General features: G+C 42.8%; 1 protein-coding gene across 6 annotated transcripts in view; it reads left to right on the top strand.

Annotated features, from left to right (window-relative positions):
- Positions 1-18,916, top strand: part of CHST9 (carbohydrate sulfotransferase 9) — a 125,060-nt gene that overhangs the window by 17,265 nt on the left and 88,879 nt on the right. For 4 of the 6 annotated variants that reach the window (XM_061597628.1, XM_061597609.1, XM_061597601.1 and 1 more), the window contains exon 2: positions 18,593-18,806. In XM_061597628.1, coding sequence (XP_061453612.1) covers positions 18,707-18,806 — 100 coding nt within the window. In that variant the 5' untranslated portion in view covers positions 18,593-18,706. Of the gene's footprint in view, positions 1-6,909; positions 6,981-18,592; positions 18,807-18,916 lie in introns of those variants that run through there. The other 2 variants (XM_061597617.1, XM_061597647.1) reach the window with 2 other exon arrangements.

Here is an 18,916-nt window from a genome sequence, read left to right as displayed (position 1 = left end):
TGACCTAAAGGCTAAACAAAATATTACTTGAGGTCCCCCCCCATTGAAACACAGCTACTGGGGAGTGAGCCCTACTGAATTCAGTAGGACTCACTTCTGAGTAGACAAGGTTAGGATGCAACCTTGGAGTGCAATCCAAACTTCTACCCATTGCCAGAGGGGTTTGCAAAGTAACAGGGCCATCATCACAGCCCTGCTGCTCCTAACAGTGGCAGAAGATGGAGGAAAGGGCCATTGGATCTGATCCAGGCTGGCATAGTGACTGGGCCCCATGCTATTTGCATGATGACAGAGACCAGATCCACATGGGCCAGCTCAGTCCCACGCTCTCCCCAGCCTCAGAATGCTCCATTTATTGGCCTTGTGCTTGCTGTTTCTGGCAGGCAGCACACCAGCGGCACTCCTGCCAGTTCAGCAGGAATCTGGCTCAACTGGGAGAGCTATGGGTAGGGACACCTCCATCTAATCCAAATCCCTTCCTACCCTGGTGCAAGAGGGGGTGGGGTTGTTGTGCCCATTACTGAAGGGCAGTTTCTCATTGTGACTGTGTAATGTATCCTGAATCTTGCTCATAGTTGGTTTATATCAGATTTTCCATAATCTAACATGAATGTAGACAAGGCTATATAGCTGGCAAAGTGATAGAACGTTTGACATTTTATATTTATTTAAATAAAAGGTTAACATTAATGAAGCAGTTAGTGTGAATGGCCACATTCTTTCTGATTTATCATGGTTTATCAGGAATGAGCAGTGTGCTGGTGAATGCTGCCTGATTGCTCTCTTTTTGCTCTTCCTTTGGTGCAAGCTGGATAAACAAACAAAGAAATCTTGTCTTCCCATTACATCTAAACCAGGAGTAGTGGTTTGTTGCTCCCTAGCAGACTACTATCACTAGACAACATGAAGCAATGGTTGTTGGTTGTTTATGGATCGTGCTTGTTAGGAAGCAACAAACCACAATCTGCCCATAGGTAAAGATCTAATATTGAGATGGCTGTCTGTAAAAAAAATAAAAAAATAAAAAGGTTGTTGGGGACACAGAATAAGGCTTTTTCCTTCCCTGCTAAAACAAGATCAGCACAGCACATGTCTTGTTTCTGTTATTTGGGTTGACTGCAGGTGTTGCCACCACTCACCATATGCTCAGAGGCACATGTTACCAAATTCTTCCAAGCTACACAGCAAGTGGATTGGACTGTGAAAGACCAACCCAAATTGTGCTTGCATTTTGAGAAATTTGTAGGGCAGTACAATATCTCAGAGAGGAGGTCAGGTCTCCTGCTCCCCTGGTGCATTCACTATAGCTGCCCAATTTCCCTGCTTTTTAAAGTTTGGTAGAAATATCTGTGGGCTATAGGTACGTTCTTAAACCGCAAGGTTTTTTGCCCATTAGTGAATATTTTTACATGTTTGTAAACTGCCTTGAGGGCAACTTTGCCGAATAAGTGATCAAAAGCCCTTTAAATAAAATAGTTTGAAGATTAGAACTAGATTAAATTCTTAGCTTTGTTACAAACTTTTGGGCTACATTTGGGCAAGCTGCTCTTTGTTTCTCATATCTTACTTGTTTGTTCAACCTGTTGACACATTTTTTCTGTATGCTGGACGGGTTGATTTCAATTAGTAGTGCAAGGATGAGATGAAGTTGCCAGTCTGGTTGCTGGTCAGCACGGAGTAAAAATTTGCAGTGTGGAATATAAATGAATAGGAATAAATATGATGTAGTAACTATTAGGATGCCTCAAATATTTGAAAAACAGGAAATTCCTTTCTTTCAGATTATTGTGCTTTTCATTAAGAGTGTATGTTTGTCTATAGTGTTCCAAAATATAAAACTGTTTGATAAAGAGCAGTCATAATTTTTGGTCATCCCTTTCTCCTTCACAGATACGTACCTCACTGCAGTAGAACTCATCATCTCGTTTATTTACCGAGGAGGGGGCAGATGTTTTCATATATATTGGTTCAGATAAGCACTAAAGATTGACACCAGTTGAGCTAATCAAGCTATATGATTAAGCTGACACAGATTATGATTCTACATAACAGATATGTTACTACATAGTTATTGGGAGAGGCCCCCTCCACTAATATTACTGGGAAGGGGGCCTCCTGTGGGTCAGGTTGAGAACCTTCCCTAGGCACTTCTGCTGTCTGATCAGTGGTTGTCTGCTGTTGCTGTGCCCTACGCAGTGCTCTAAGCTTTCTTCATAGGCAGAGAAATCAGAATCATACAATTGTAGAGTTGGAAAGGGCCTATAACGCCATAGAGTTCAACCTGCTGCTCAATGCAGAAATCCAAATTAAAGCATACCCGACAGATGGCTGTCCTCTTCTTGAAGGCCTCCAGTGTTGGAGAGCCCACCACCTCCCTAGGTAATTGGTTCCATTGTTGTACTGCTCTAACAGTTAGGAAGTTTTTTCTGATGTTCAGTCGAAATCTGGCTTCCTGTAACTTGAGCCCATTCCTCTGTGTCTTGCACTCTGGAATGATCGAGACAAGATCCTGGCCCTTCTCTGTGTGGCAACCTTTCAAGTACTTGAAGAGTGCTATCATATATCCCCTCAGTCTTCTCTTCTCAAGGCTAAACATGCCCAGTTCTTTCAGTCTCTCCTCATAGGGCTTGGTTTCTAGCCCCCTGATCATCCTCGTTGCCCTCCTCTGAACCTGTTCCAGTTTGTCTGCATCCTTCTTAACGTGTCTTGTCCAGAACTGGATGCAGTACTCAAGATGAGGCCTAACCAGTGCCAAATAGAGAGGAACCAATGCTTCACATGATTTGGAAACTATACTTCTGTTAATGCAGCCTAAAATAGCATTTGCCTTCTTTGCAGCCACAGCACACTGTTTGCTCATATTCAGCTTGTGATCGACAACAATCCCAAGATCCTTCTCACATGTAGTAATGCTGAGCCAAGTATCCCTCATCTTATAACTTGAGATTTGTTTCTGTTTTCCAAGGTATCAGCTATCACCTCCCAATTTTGTATCATCTGCAAATTTGATAAGCATTCCCTGCACCTCCTCATTAATAAAAATGTTGAAGAGCATTGGGCCCAGGACCAAGCCCTGCAGTACCCCACCCATTTCCTCACCCCAGTTTGAGAAGGAAGTTTGATAAGCACTCTTTGAGTACGATTCTGTAGCAAGCTGTAGATCCACCTGATAGTTGTTCCATCCAGCCCACATTTAGCTAGCTTGCTAATCAGAATATCATGGGGCACTATGTCAAAGGCTTTGCTGAAGTCGAAATATATTACGTCCACAGCATTCCCACAATCTACCAGGGAGAAAACCCGATCAAAAAATGAGATAAGATTAGTCTGGTGGGATTTGTTTTTGATAAATCCATGTTGGGTTCTAATAATCACTGTATTATTATCAAGGTGCTTATAACCACTTTATAACCTGCTCCAGAATTTTCCCAGGGATTGATGTCAGACTGACTGGTCTGTAGTTCTTCCTTTTTGCCCTTTTTGAAGATAGGGACAACATTAGCCCTCCTCCGGTCATCCGGCACTTCACCCATCCTCCACAATTTCACAAAGATAACCAGGGCTGTGGAGTTGGAGTCATGGAGTTGGAGTCGGAAGCAATTTTGGGTGGAGTTGGAGTCGGTAGAAATGTACTGACTCTGACTTCAAAATAAAATTAAGATATTAATATTAATATTAATGTATTAATATTAATACATTAATATACATTTGCCATTTATGAAAGAGTCAGTCGGAGTTAGACAGTAGAAAAATTAATATACATTTGCCATTTATGAAGGAGTCGGAGTTGGACAGTAGAAAAATAGAGGAGTCGGAGTCGAAAGTTTGACATACCGACTCCACAGCCCTTGAAGATAATAGACAGTGGTTCTGAGAGTTTTTCAGCCAGTTTCTTCAATACTCAAGGATGCAGTGCATTGGGCCCTGGAGATTTGAACTCGTTCAGAGTGATTAGGTATTCCTTGACCATTTATCTATCAATCTCAAGCTGCATTCCTGCCCCTTCAATGTCATGTTTCTCAAGAGGGTCATAGACTACCTTTTGGGAGAAGACTGAGCCAAGTAGGAATTGAGCTCTTCTGCCTTTTCTTTGTCATCTGTTATCATTTTGCCATTCTCATTGAGTTGCTGTACCACCATTTCTTTTCTCTGTCTTTTACTATGGATGTACCTGAAGAAAGCTTTTTTTGTTGCTGTTGGCATCTCTCACTAACCTCAGCTCATTCTCAGCGTTAGCCTTCCTGATGCCATCCCTGCAATTCCGTGTTACCTGTCTGTGCTCTTTCTTTGTGGTCTGGCCTTCCTTCTACTTCCTGTATGTGTCTTTTTGTGTTTTGTTTTCAGGTCATCTCTCAGCTTTCTGTGACACCACATTGGCTTCTTCTGCAGTCTTCCCCCTTTTTTCCTTGACAGAATTGTTTGCCATTATGCCTTTAGAATTCTTCTTTTAGAAACTCCCAATGTAATAAGCCACTTCTAGTACTATACGTGGCCAATATGTGGCACTGCCACATCAAGGGACATACTCACTGGATGTTTATTCTGTTCCTATAGCTGCCTGGGATATCACCCTCTGTAGTCATAGCATCACTGATAAGCCATCTGCTGTCCCTAAGCTCACCCTTTGCTTACTTCAAAGGAGACTCATGCAGAAAGCCTCTTGCCCAGGCAGTGAACTGCACCTGCATTTCACAGTTGATCACCAGATAAGAGCTGCAAGCAAGCACTTTACTCTCCATGGCATATTATTAAGCAGTTTCTCATGACAAAGTAGGCTATAGAGGAGGGGATTAAAGGAGCAATTGTGGGATTCCACATATTTAAAGACTCCTTAGCAATACAAACCTTTAGATAGGCCAGGTGATAGAATAGAGGTCTACAGAATATTTGAGAGAGACTTGAGATTATTCTTTAGCAAGTCGCTAATGGCACAAAGTTAAGAATTCTAACAGAGAATTCCAATAGAAACAGTAACATCCTGCTGTGTCTGACACAGAAGGCAAATATCTATCTTAGCGTCACATAGAGGAATCCAAGTCATGTGAAGCTGGGGGGAGAGGGGCTGGCTGAGGAGGAGCCAGTGGGAAGCTCTGCAGCATCGACTAGGTGTTCGGGAGCCATGGGGCTGGCTAATCATCGGTTCAGTTGGGAACCTTGTGGGGGGGCCGGAAGGTAAAAGCCGGCTCCCACGAATACCCCCTACTGGGGAGTAAGCACTCCCCGTGGGCTGGCATTCAAATAATTTTACTCCGCTCGCCTTTTGCCTGGAGGAAATATTGCCCAGATTGGGACCTGTGGGAACACACCAAAGGAGAGTTGGATGCCACAAAAGTCCCCCCCCAGCTCCTCCACTGCCATGCCTCTGGAATGTCCCATTTTGGGGGGCTTCCAACAGCTCTCCATCTGCTGGGCTGGCCGTCTCCAGTGGTGCCACAGCTGAGCCAGGAGGAGAGGCTCCTGCTGGCAGAGCCCAGCGGCACCGGGAGCTTGCCAGCTCAGCCGGAGATCTGCAACATCCAACTTCCCCCAGCCCAGCACAAATACAAGTTGAATTGTGTCCCTAGTCATGGTTTTAATGAGGTTTATGAGCAGAGGCTGTAGATCACAGATCATTGTATTAACTGCACTAATTAATCAGGCTGGTATTTTTTAAATCTTGTGTAGAATAATAGCTGTGCAAATAGTCTGAGTCTGAAGTACATGAGTCTTAATTAAAACTTTAGGAAAACATGATAGAATTGAAATACCATGTGTTTTTAATTAGTTTTGCTGTGAAAATTCTTAAAGTGGAATTTGGGGCTGAATTCCTAGTTACATCAAAATGGAATAGTTCAAAAATGGAAGCTGTACTTTGTGAAATCTGGCATATTTTAATCAAAACTGTTGCATGTTGATCTGGGAGGTGCTTTAATATTGTCTATGCTATGCCAACTAGTATTCTGTGTTGTTCTCATGATATTTACCCTTTTTTATTCAGAAAAGAAAAGGGTGACTGCATGAAACGCAAGAAAGCTAAAAAGAGGCAAAGCCTCAAGACAGTACTGAAAAATTATATGCAACTAAAATAAAATAGTAAAATGCCCAACACATCTCAGTAAAGCACTTTTTCAGGGTTACTGAAAAAGCAATAATGATATAAATATATTGGGTAATATATACGTAGTCGCTAATTAAAATTCAACAAATAGTGCTAAAAAATTTTTCCAGTACCATTTTGAAATTGCTTCTCTCTCTTTTTGATTTCCTTTTTTTCCAAATCACCTTCTGAAATGTCCTACCCTTAAAGACAGACTGGAAACTACTGTTAGCAAGAATATTGTCTGGGGCAACTCTTGGATCGTGCAGTATTGATATTGAAAGATGTTCATTGGCCACCTGTTTGTTTTCAGGCTGAATTTAAGATGATAACATTGATCTATAAAGCCCTAAATGACTTTGGGGCCCGGCATCTGAAGGAATGCCTCTCTTTATATCATGAGTCCCCAGATTTGCCTGCATGGTTCCCTAGATTTGCAGGGAGCAGGTGAGGTTTCTCATTGTTCTATACCAGGGGAAATTCATTGGGTGCTAACACAAGATAGGGTCTTTTCAGTGATACTCTCCAATTATTGAATGCCCTTCCTATGGAAGTAGAACTGGTATTGATATTGTTGGCATTTTGGCACCAGGTTCAAGCCTGTATATGTGGCCAGCTACTTATAGCATGTTGGCCCACTGCTGGAATTTTTATTTCATATTTAATTTAGATCATGGGTATGGAACCTTTTTCAACCCAAGGACCTCATTCCCTTCTGGGCAACCTTCCAGAGGCCGCATGCAAGTGGTGGGTGAAGCAACAAATATGAATTTTACCTTTGTGCAGTAGGTTAGTTTACTCTCTCTCTCTCTCTCTCTCTGTTTTCCATCTAGGTAAGCAAGAGTCAGTATTGGAGTTCAAGGACACATTTCAGTGACGCAGAAACACTCAAGGATGTTGTGAAGTAAGGGCAGTGTAGGGTGTGGCTGGGGAGAGTCCTGAGGGCTGCACTTGGCCCCAGGCCTGAGGTTCCCCACCCCTGATTATGACATGCTCTTATTTTGTTTGTATTGGTTTAATTGTTGTTTTTAAATGGTTTTGAATAATTGTAACCCTTGTTGGGATCAACTGAAGGGCAGGTTTAAACTGTCCTTATTAGTTAATAAAGATATTTATGCAAACAGCAACACAATGGAGGACGGAACCAACTGACAGCAGCCTTCTTTCAGAAATCTATAGGGCAGATAGGATAACAATTATCAATATAGCTCTCTACTTTCCCAAACCCCTAGATGGAATTCAGTTGTTCATCTATGGATGCTATTATTTTTTTAGTTCTAAGGCAATTAAGTCAACCTTAATAACATAAATGATTTTATGTTGCACCTAACATCACCTCAACCACTGAGGAAAGCAAACACTGCCCCAGCCTAGCTTTCTCACTGACTGTGTTTAAGCTAATCTAGGAGCTCATAAACCTATAGGAAAAAGAAAACTTTAGTCTACCTGATTGAGACAGGTCTCTGTTTTGGGCAGGCTCCTTGCTGAAGCCATTCATTTATTGTTACCAAGATTCAAATGAAACCAATGACAGCTTCTGTGCTGATAGCGCGGGATAGGAAGATTTTTATCAAGATCATGACATACGGGTAAAGTTTTTTTAACCCTCTTTTGCTGCTGTCCAATTCTTATCAGTCCATCGCTGTTTAAAATGTTAACAGAACACCATGCAGTTTTAATGTAACATGTAGTTTCGCTCTGATTCTAGTCTCCAATAAAGGTGCACGCCTTGAAAAAAGCAGCTGTTGTCCAACCAGCAACTACCATATGTGCTACAATGAGCCACTCTACATCTACCCCTCTTCCACTGTGGCAGTAGTGCAGGCATTTTGGTACTCAGCCATTGCCCACAGCAGGGGTGGGGAACCTGTGGCCATCCAGATTTTGTTGGCCTTCCAGCTCCCATTAGTCCCAGCTGGCATGGCCAGTGGTAATTGATGATGAGAGCTGCAATCCACAACATTTGGAGGGCCACAGATTTCCCATACCTGTTCTGTCAGGAAGCAAACCTTTTCAAGCACACTGGCACCTGGATTGCAGACCCTCCAAAAACATATTGGTGGCTGAACTCTGTATGTGCATGACAATTTTTACTGATTTTATTTTTTAGTTAAAAGATAATTTGGCATTCTCTGTGTGTTATATGGGCAGCTGCTACTGGCATTTAAGTTGTTTTGACCCTTACGCAGCATTTAATTGAAATTATCATGTAGTTCTTAATTTTTCTGTATGTTACCAATTCTTAATCACTTTATTAGCAAACCTCTGGGCTAATTTTTTTAATTGCTCCTAATATAGCTATTGTTTACATGATACATTTTGCTTAATAAACTCCAAAAGGCTGCCTCTGAAAAGAATGGAGATATTTGGGGGCAATTACATTTATCTGTTAAACATATGGTGTTCAGTCTGATAAAACATGTTCATAGGCCTGTTCTTGTGCAGAGATTTAGGTCTAGAAATAGAAAATTCACCCCCAGAATGGCAAACAAAGCATCAAATAATTTTTCAAATGATTATTCCCAAGTGTCTTACTTTACCTTATTGCTTATTTTTGCTTTAGTTCACTGGAAACTCCTCTTATTGATTATTCTTTCCAAGGGCATCATTGTACTGAATTTCAGGATAGGTTTGGATTTTTTGCTTTACAATTTAATACTCCTATACTATTCTCAATTGAATTACAATGTGCTAGATTTTAAAAGCAATTTAAGAAGCTTTACTTTCTCTTGCATTCTACAAAAGTTTATGTATTGCATTTTTGTCAACTCTAACATCCTGCTGTTTTTGAGTGGCAAGTGAAGGGCATTTAAATTAATGATTTCCTTCTCCTGAGGCTCTGTGTTACGTTATTCTTCAGAAAGCTTTGGGCTTAAGCCTGCTCCACTTGAAGCCACTGGTGAGAATCTGACTCAATAGGGTTGTTTCTCATGTAGTTTAAATTGATGACTGCAAAATGGTAATTTTAAAAAAAATCCTTGATGTGTATGTTCCTTGGGTTTACTTATGGCCCATAGGAATATTGTTGAAGGTGTGGGGCTTGCATTGGCTTCCCATATTATTGCATTGATATGTCATCCTGCCTCCAAACAGCTCTGTTTATTTTGGCAATGGCCTTGTAAGATAGGTTAGGGGCGAGACGGTCACTTGACCAAGGCCCTCACAGAGAGCATTATAGTCAAGCAGAGACTTGAATGTGTTTGTTGCTTCCAAGGCCAGCGTTGTAGTCAATATAACAAGTTGACAATCAGAAGTCCATCAAGAACTAAGTGTGCAGGCTGTGGGGAGAGTAGAATGTGACCATTTATCTTATGTGTTGTGTAAATTAATTTGCACTCCCCCCCCCCAATATAAGAAATGGGAAATATTGTAGGAGAAAAACTATAAGGAAGTGTTTTTGAACAGCAGCTTGAATCTAAACTTGTCTGTATTAGCTTCCTCATCCTTATCAATGCATGACCAAGATGCAAACAGAACATGAGGTTATAAACCTGTGTCTGGCAACATTAGGCACTGCTGTGTTTGAGTAGAAGTATATAGAATCATTTGACTGATATGTATAAAATCCCTGGTAGCCTGGCCTTCTTTCTGACATGCCAACTTTCTGTGGGATCGAATGTTAGGTGTTTTTTTAATGAGTGAATATGCCCATGTGTGTCAGCTCTGCACTGAGTCAGCAGTGCCGGTGGGGGCTGGAAATTCCTGAGTCGTTGGCAGGGAAGGAAAGTCCTTAGCCAGCAGTCTGGTCGTAAATCTGCCAGGTCTATGAGGAGGGAACCTGATAAGGGCCAGGCCTGTCCGAAGCTTACTTGCCGAGTCCAAAGTCCAGAAGCGAGGTCAGTAGAGGTCCGGGATCAAGTGCCAAGGGGTCAGTCCAAGAGACGTTGCAAGGAAACGAGGAATACACGAAGCCACGCCTGACGTTGTAGTCAGCAACAAGCTGAGGCCACTGTGTGCCTTATAAGGAGCAGGTTTGACAGCAGGTGTGAGCCCTCAGCATTTGGGCCTTAAGGGGACAGGCCTGCCTCTCTTCTGCCTGACCTTCTGCTGTCTCCGTTCTGCAGGTGAGGGGGGAGTATCCTGTTCACTGTCTGCGTCTGGCTGCAGGGCCTCTGCTGTATCTGGGGTGCTCTGCAGCTGAGGGGGAGAAGGAGCTGGATTCTCAGGAGTCTCCTCCGTGTCTCCTTCTGGGTCTGCTGCTCCTGGGTCTGCTGCTGTTACTCCCGAGTCGTCCTCATCGGAGGAGTCCTCTGACGGGGCCATGACAATGTGCGAGTCCCTACTTGCAGTCTGACCAGATACAGTCAAGACACAGTTTTTGTTGGCTGGCTCTGCAAATCATAAGAATTGGAAGGGGCCCTGTAAGTCATATAGCCCACCACATGCTTGATGCAGGAAATCCAGAGCTGGAGTATTCCCAATGATGGCTAACTAGTCTCTGCATGAAGATCTCCAGCAAAGGAGATTCTCCCTGCGCCCAGGTCATTGGTTATATTGTCAAGTTGTCATCAAGTAGCTTCTCCTAACATTCAGTTGAAATCTACTATCCTGTAACTTAAAGTCCATTATATCTAGGCCCAACCTCTGGGGCAGCAAAGACCAAATATTTGCCCTCTTCTATATGACAATTGTTCAGGTATTTGAAAAGTGCTGTGATGTCCCCCTCTGTCATCTCTTATCCCACTAAATATACCCAATCCCATAATCTTTCCCCTCATGCCCTCCTTTGAACCTTACAATTTGTCTAAACCTTTAAGTGCAGTGCTCAGAACCTGAGATGGTCTCCATATGAGGTTTAGCTAGGGCAGAATAAAGTGGTATGATTACTCTTTGTGACTTAGAATCTGTGGTTCTTCTAATGCAGCCTAAAATTGCATTGGCCTTTTTTTCCCCAGCCATATCTCACTTCTGACTCATTTAGCTTGTGACTGACTATAAACCTGAAATCCTTTTCACATGTGCTACTGCCAAGCCAGGTATACTTATCTCTCTGTATACTTGTGCATTTGCTTATTTGCCTAAATATAGAACATTGTATTTATCTCTAAATTTCATTGTGTTCATTTCAGACCAGCTTTCCATTCTGTTAAGGTCATTTTGAATTTTAGCCACGTCTTCTGAAGTATTGGCTATCCCTCCTAATTTTGTGTCATCCACAAATTTGCTAGGGATGAAGGGGACAAGAGAATCCTTAAGTTATTGAACTTGGTCTATGTGAAGCTGATGTAAAATCCATCTTACCTGCAGGGTTTACACTGATGCTATGCAAACTGGCAGTATATTATAGTAGGCACAGCTGATAGTGTTAAATTAAACGCTGGTTGAATTAGAACAAATTTCCCTTCAACAGTTAGTCTTACAAAATGGTATGCAATAAGAAAAGTAGACTGCTACATGAAGAATTACATTAGATAGCTCTTGATTTGATGAAATCAGGCCTCAACTCAAGTCAGAGGTGTTTTCTTCTAAATTTCACCCAAGCACATGTGAACAAGTAAGAAGGTGCCTGGTTAGGAAACTGCTGGAGCATCATTCAGTATACAGTAGGGCCCCGCTTACCGGCGCTTCGCTTTCCGGCGTTCCGCTAATGCAGCGGTGGGAAATTCCCTGTTTTAAAGCCAGTTTTGCGCTTTTGCGGCATTTTCGCGTGATGCACCCCATTATACTCAATGGGTTCCACTTTACGGTGATTTCCGCTTTACGGCGGCAGTCCGGAACAGAACCTGCCGTATAAGCGGGGCCTATCAATGTGATGTTCCTGTATTAATGTATATATGGTAAGTGCTGTTTGTATAGAAGATACATGGTAAGTGGAATGAAAGAGGAGGGGGGAGTAAATGAGCAGTAGAATGCTGGATGATTGGCTGAGTGTTTGGATGGCTGAGAGTATAAATGGAAGGATGACAGTTGAATCTGGGTGGACATGAGTGGGTTGTTTTGGTGGAGTTTGGAGGTGGGTGTGAGTTGGTGTATGTCAGGAGAGTGTGGAGAAAGAGGGAGGTGGAGTTCGGATTAGTAATAAGTCAAATATCACAGTAATAGATGAAACCATAAGCTTGTAGATCATTATCAAAGTTATCTTGTTATTAATGTTATTTAATAAATACTATTTTGGTTTACCGAAGGCCTGATCCTTGGCTGGGGTTTCACAGACCAGAAGGGAGGGTAAGGTAATAACCAAGGCTGAAGGGAAACAGTAACAAATGGTGGCAGCGGTGAAGAGGAGAAGATAACATTCTAAGTATCCAGAGCAACCCCAAGTTATGAGTTATCTGCATTGATACAAGGGGGTTGGGAACAGCATAGGCACGCAGTCATGAATGTAACCGGATAGAGAGACTCAGGCAAGGTCTCTGGGAACATTGGTTGTAGAACGTGACTGGTGGTGCTGCCTAGCAGGGGGATCTATTGAGATCTGTGCTAGAGCGGAGAGAGAAACCATAAAAAAGGACAGTCCGGACTGGTGGAGTCCCTGGTGGTGCCTAGTGAAAGGCAGTAGCCACAAGCAGGTAGGAACCTGACAGGGAGAGCCAGGGAAGGGCATCACAGGTGTTGGCTGTAGCGGTGGGATACGAACAAAAGAGAGTCCAGATATGAACAAAAGAGAGTCCCTAACAGTGGTGTGGCAAACAGAAATAACAAATAAAGATTACTTGTGAGAGTGACTGGCAAAGAGTGTGTGGCAAAGAGTGAGTGAACTCCAACACCATGGCTGAATACATAAAGATGAAAAGAGAGGAGCTGGTGGAGAAGTGCATAACATTCAATTTACCTCATGAGGGTAAAGGGGTAGATGAATTGAGGGTAGCACTAATGGGATTTACAACTGTCCAGCAAAAACAACCTGTCAGGGAAGAGACCCCAGAAGGATACTTAAGCAATCCCGCTTATATAGAGTATTTGAGAGAGAACTTAAGATGGGAGGCTGATGAGAAAGACAAGCAGAGGGAGTTGGAAACTGAGAGATTGAGGAGGGAGGCGGATGAGAAAGAAAAGCAGAGGGAGTTGGAAATTGAGAGAATGAGAATGGAGTTTGAGGAGAGGGAGAAGCAACGAGCATTGGATGCTGAGATACAGGTGGAAAAGTTAAAATTTGAAAGAGAGAAGTTTCATTCTGATGAAACAAGAAAGGACAGAAATGAAACCAAAATAAAGGTTACACCGAAAGATTTTGCAGTGTTTGAGCCGGGACAAAATCCACAAATTTACCTCAGCACTTTTGAAAAAGCGGCTCAAATGTGGGGGCTACCGGAGGATAAATATATGCAATATTTGTCAAACCTGATCAAAGGGGAATTGGCAGAGGTATACCAATATTTCCCCTCAGACAGGCCCGTCACATATGCCGAGTTTAAAGAGGCAGTGTACAAGAGATTCAGACTGGGACCTGACTACTTTAGAAAATTATTCCGAAACTGTCAGATCCAAGCAGGGAGGTCTTTTGTTGAACTGGGAGCAAAGTTGATGGATATATTTGGAAAGTGGATGAGTAGTGCCAAAGCTCAGTCAGTGGAAGAGATGAAAAGCCTCATGATACTGGATCAATTATTCCATCAGTTACCACCAGAAATAAGGCTCCTAGTCAAAGACCGTTCCCCTACATCGGTGCAGGAGGCCGCAGAGATGGCGGATCACTTTGCCTCCAATAGAACTGGCTGGGTGGGGAAAACATCAAAAGAGTTTAAACCCAGACCATATAATGGCGGCAAAAAGGATGTGGTGCCACAACGAGTGAGCCCTCCCGTAAAATCTGAAGGGCACAGGACACCCTAGAGTTGATCTGTGTACCCTAAAATGGAGAAGTTATGCTATAAATGTGGTAGACTGGGGCACCTACGTTTTCAATGTGAGGTTGCCAACCCCATTAGTAATCCTGCTCAGGCAAGGGCAGTAAAGACAGAACCAAAAGATCTAACAGCAAAAAAGGTTCAGTTCTGCCAGATAAACTGGACAGAAGTAAAAGACCTTGATTCGAGTCTGAGAGAGGAAGTGAGTGTACGAGGGGCAAATTATTGGGCATTGCTTGATACTGGTGCCGCTCAGACGTTACTGAGGCCAGATTTAATAAAATCTGAGGAAATATTACCTCAGGAAACGGTGAATATCCAAGGAGTGAGGGGTCAACCAGAAAGCTTACCCATGGCCCTAGTGAAAATGCAGTGGAGAGGCAGAGAGGGAAAATATACAGTGGGTATTAATGCCCAACAACAAGAGCCAGTGATACTGGGAAGAGATGTAATGGGGGCACAAGGAAAAATATGTGTGGTAACCAGACAACAACTTGGCAGAGAAACAGAAGCCATGTTAAAAGGGGCTGAAGGAAACAGGGTGGAACCTGTTTTCGAGCCTACGGTCACCATAGCAACCCCTGGAAAGCCTGCTGAAAGAAACAACTTGTATCAAATGGTCTCTAGTGAAGAGGCAGAGCAGTTCAGGGAAGAACTGAATAGGGATACAAGTTTGAAGCAAATAAAGGAGCAAGCCCTGACACAAAAGATTCCCTTTACTGACAAGCTGAGGAATCAAATTGTGTGTGAGAATGAGATTTTATATAGACTGTGGATGCCTGCTGAGAGAAAGGATGAATGTGAACCAGTGAAGCAATTGATAGTACCTAGCAAATACAGAACCAGATTGCTAGAGGTAGCCCACGATGTCCCATGTGCAGGACATCTGGGAATAAAAAAGACCAAGAGGAGATTGGCTGCACACTATTATTGGCCAAATATCTCCAAAGATGTAAAACAACATTGTCTATCTTGTGGTATATGCCAAAAGGTGGGAAAAAGTGGAGTAAAGACTAAGGCACCCTTAAATCCCCTTCCTATAATTGGACAACCCTTTTATAGAGTGGGAGTCGATTTGGTGGGCCCTTTTTCCAAACCCACAAGGCATGGCAAGAAATATCTACTGGTGGTGGTGGATTTTGCCACCAGGTACCCAGACGCGGAAGCATTAAGATCCGTAGAAGCCCCTGTAGTGGCAGAGGCTTTGTTAAAAATCTTTATGAGGCTGGGTTTCCCTCATGAAGTGCTGACGGATCAAGGCAGTGTATTCATGGGAGAAGTGATGCAATGTATGTGGAAGTGTTGTGGTCTAAAACATCTAAAGACCACCACTTACCATCCAGCCACTAATGGATTGACTGAGAGATTTAATGGGGTACTGAAGGGCATGATAAGAAGTTATGTTCAAGATCACCCACAAGACTGGGATGAACGTTTGGGGTGCTTCTTATTCGCGTACAGAGAAGTCCCTCAGGAGTCAACAGGCTTCTCACCCTTTGAACTGATGTTCACTAGAAAAGTGAGGGGACCTTTGGAACTGTTAAAAAATTCATGGGAAGGAACCCTGGGAGAGTACAAAACATCTGTAGTTGATTTTGTATTAGACTTCCGCAGCAAATTAACATCGATGATGGAAGCTGTACAAAAGAATTTGAGTCAAGCTCAGGAGAAGCAAAGTTACTGGTATGACAGAACAGCCAGGGAACGTGTGTATGATGTGGGAGATATGGTTATGGCATTCATACCCAGGAAACATGATAAATTACAGGCTAACTGGGAGGGACCATATACCATAAGAGAAAAGCTTGACACAGTGACGTATGTAATTACCACAGACCAATTAAACAAAAACAAAGTGGTTCATGTAAATATGTTGAAACCTTACCATACCAGGGATGCAAAGGTGTTGCAAGTTACCTTATTCCCTGAGGAAAGTGGGCTTGAACTTCCAGATTTGGTACAGGAAAGCAAAGACAAAGGAGGGGTAGATCAAGTGGAATGGTCGGAGGAGGTGAAAGAAGAAGTAAAGGAAGAGATTCTGAGAGTTTTGAAAAACTATGGAAATCTCTTTAGTAATAAACCTGGCCGAACCAGTATAGCCAGACATTCCATTGATACTGGAAATCATGCCCCAATCAGATCTGTTCCGTACCGTGTGAATGGGAAAGTTTTGAGTGAAATTAAAAAGGAGGTCGAAGATATGCTGGAACTAGGAGTGATCAGGGAATCCATCAGTCCCTGGGCCTCAAGTATTGTCCTGGTTCCGAAAAAAGATGGAACTACAAGATTTTGCATTGATTATCGGTTAATCAATAAAATTACGGTCCCAGATGCATATCCTATGCCTAGGGTGGATGCAGTGTTAGAGTTATTGGGGGCAGCAACCATTATCTCTACGATAGACCTCTGTAAAGGATTTTGGCAGATGGAACTAGATGAACAATCCAGAGCCAAAACTGCCTTCAGTACACCAGATGGGTTATATGAGTTTGTGACTTTACCCATGGGACTAAAGAACTCACCAAGTTCATTTCAGAGGCTAATTAATACTGTGTTGCGAGGCATGTCAGATTTTGCAGTGGCCTATATCGATGACGTGGCCATTTTTAGCAAGTCGGTGCCTGAGCATGTCCAACACCTGACAACAGTATTAGAGGCATTAAGAAAAGCAGGACTCACAATAAAAGCTAAGAAATGCCAGTTTGGACTAAAGGAAGTAATCTATTTAGGACATAAGGTGGGGATTGGGAAAATCACCCCCTTATGGAGCAAGGTGGAGGCAATACAATCGTGGCCTATCCCCTTAACTAAAAAACAAGTTAGGGCATTTCTAGGTGTGGCTGGTTTTTATAGAAAGTTTGTGAAAGATTTTGGGGAAATAGCAACCCCCTTGCATGAGTTGACAAAGAAAAAGTGTTCTGAGCGTGTGGTATGGATGGATGAATGTCAGAAGGCTTTTGATCTGCTGAAGCAAGCCTTGTGCCAAGGACCTATATTAATAGCACCAGACTATGAGCAACCATTCATCGTGGCTACGGATGCGTCGAACCTCGCGCTGGGAGTCGTCTTGCTACAGGAGAGAGAAGGCACCATACATCCAGTGGCGTATCTGAGTCGCAAGCTGACGTCGAGGGAGAAAAACTATTCATCGATCCAAAAGGAGTGCCTAGCGGTCGTGTGGGGACTGAACAAGTTGCGCCCATACGTGTGGGGACGAAGATTTACGGTGATGACTGACCATCGGGCCTTGTTATGGTTACAGACTATGAAAAACCATAACACTATGCTGCAGAGGTGGTCCTGGGCCCTACAAGACTATCAAGTGGACTTCCAGTTCATAAAAGGCAAGGACAATGTATTGGCCGATGGACTGTCAAGGCAGGTGGCTGGGACTGCAGTGACGTGATGCAGACGTAGGAACAAAAAAGACATTTTCCCCATAAAGACTTGGTTTTATTGTTAACGCGGCGTATGAATCCTAGAGCAGGAATAATACTCTGCCGTTATTTTTAAGGGGGGAGAAATGTGATGTTCCTGTATTAATGTATATATGGTAAGTGCTGTTTGTATAGAAGATACATGGTAAGTGGAATGAAAGAGGAGGGGGGAGTAAATGAGCAGTAGAATGCTGGATGATTGGCTGAGTGTTTGGATGGCTGAGAGTATAAATGGAAGGATGACAGTTGAATCTGGGTGGACGTGAGTGGGTTGTTTTGGTGGAGTTTGGAGGTGGGTGTGAGTTGGTGTATGTCAGGAGAGTGTGGAGAAAGAGGGAGGTGGAGTTCGGATTAGTAATAAGTCAAATATCACAGTAATAGATGAAACCATAAGCTTGTAGATCATTATCAAAGTTATCTTGTTATTAATGTTATTTAATAAATACTATTTTGGTTTACCGAAGGCCTGATCCTTGGCTGGGGTTTCAGAGACCAGAAGGGAGGGTAAGGTAATAACCAAGGCTGAAGGGAAACAGTAACAAATGGTGGCAGCGGTGAAGAGGAGAAGATAACATTCTAAGTATCCAGAGCAACCCCAAGTTATGAGTTATCTGCATTGATACAAGGGGGTTGGGAACAGCATAGGCACGCAGTCACGAATGTAACCAGAAAGAGAGACTCAGGCAAGGTCTCTGGGAACATTGGTTGTAGAACGTGACTGGTGGTGCTGCCTAGCAGGGGGATCTATTGAGATCTGTGCTAGAACGGAGAGAGAAACCATAAAAAAGGACAGTCCGGACTGGTGGAGTCCCTGGTGGTGCCTAGTGAAAGCCAGTAGCCACGAGCAGGTAGGAACCTGACAGGGAGAGCCAGGGAAGGGCGTCACACCCGTCTGTAGTTGTGTTGACCATATGGCTGAGCAGTTACACATTGATCTGCCAAGGGGTGTGGATTGGTTCAGTTTATCTCCGTCTTATGTGTCCTAACCTCAAACATTCTCTTACTACTAGAGTATGAGAACAGCTGCTTACTTGTTCTGTAATCCTGAGATGAGCCTTTCTGCAGGTGTGGATCACAATTACCAGTTTAAATCCAAAGCTGAAACTTGTGAAACAAGGTTTAAATTATTGGGGAGGAAAAAGAAATGCTCATAAGGGAAAAACACATCTTACTGTTCCTTTTCGTTTGGGAAAAGCAAAGCAAAAAAGTTGCAAAAATATATCTACCATTGCATGATGTTCATAAGAAAAATGTACTAGAAAAATAACTTTTTCTTATTGTGTCTTTTCCAGATTGGCTTTTCCAGAAAAACGAGAGAAGAAAAAAACCAAACAAACTGAAAACCTGTGAAAACTATACCAAGCAGTCCTCTGAAGTGGGTAGAAATGTAGCCCTCCAGTAGGGCCATGAACCTAAAACTAATCTATGTATCTGTACTGATGTTTGGAGTAGTGGGTTTATTCCTCTTCATGTACCTGCAAGATTGGATTGAAGAACAACATACAGGTAATATAACTAATGAGCTAGATACAGCCATATGAACTCTTCAGGGATAAACAAGCAATTAGATGAATTTGTGATGTGTGTGCACGTATATATACACACACACATATATA

This window comes from Rhineura floridana, chromosome 1 (assembly GCF_030035675.1).
Source record: "Rhineura floridana isolate rRhiFlo1 chromosome 1, rRhiFlo1.hap2, whole genome shotgun sequence".
Taxonomy (NCBI): domain Eukaryota; kingdom Metazoa; phylum Chordata; class Lepidosauria; order Squamata; family Rhineuridae; genus Rhineura; species Rhineura floridana.
Note: the sequence above shows the minus strand (reverse complement) of the source record. Positions and strands in the feature narration are given on the sequence as shown.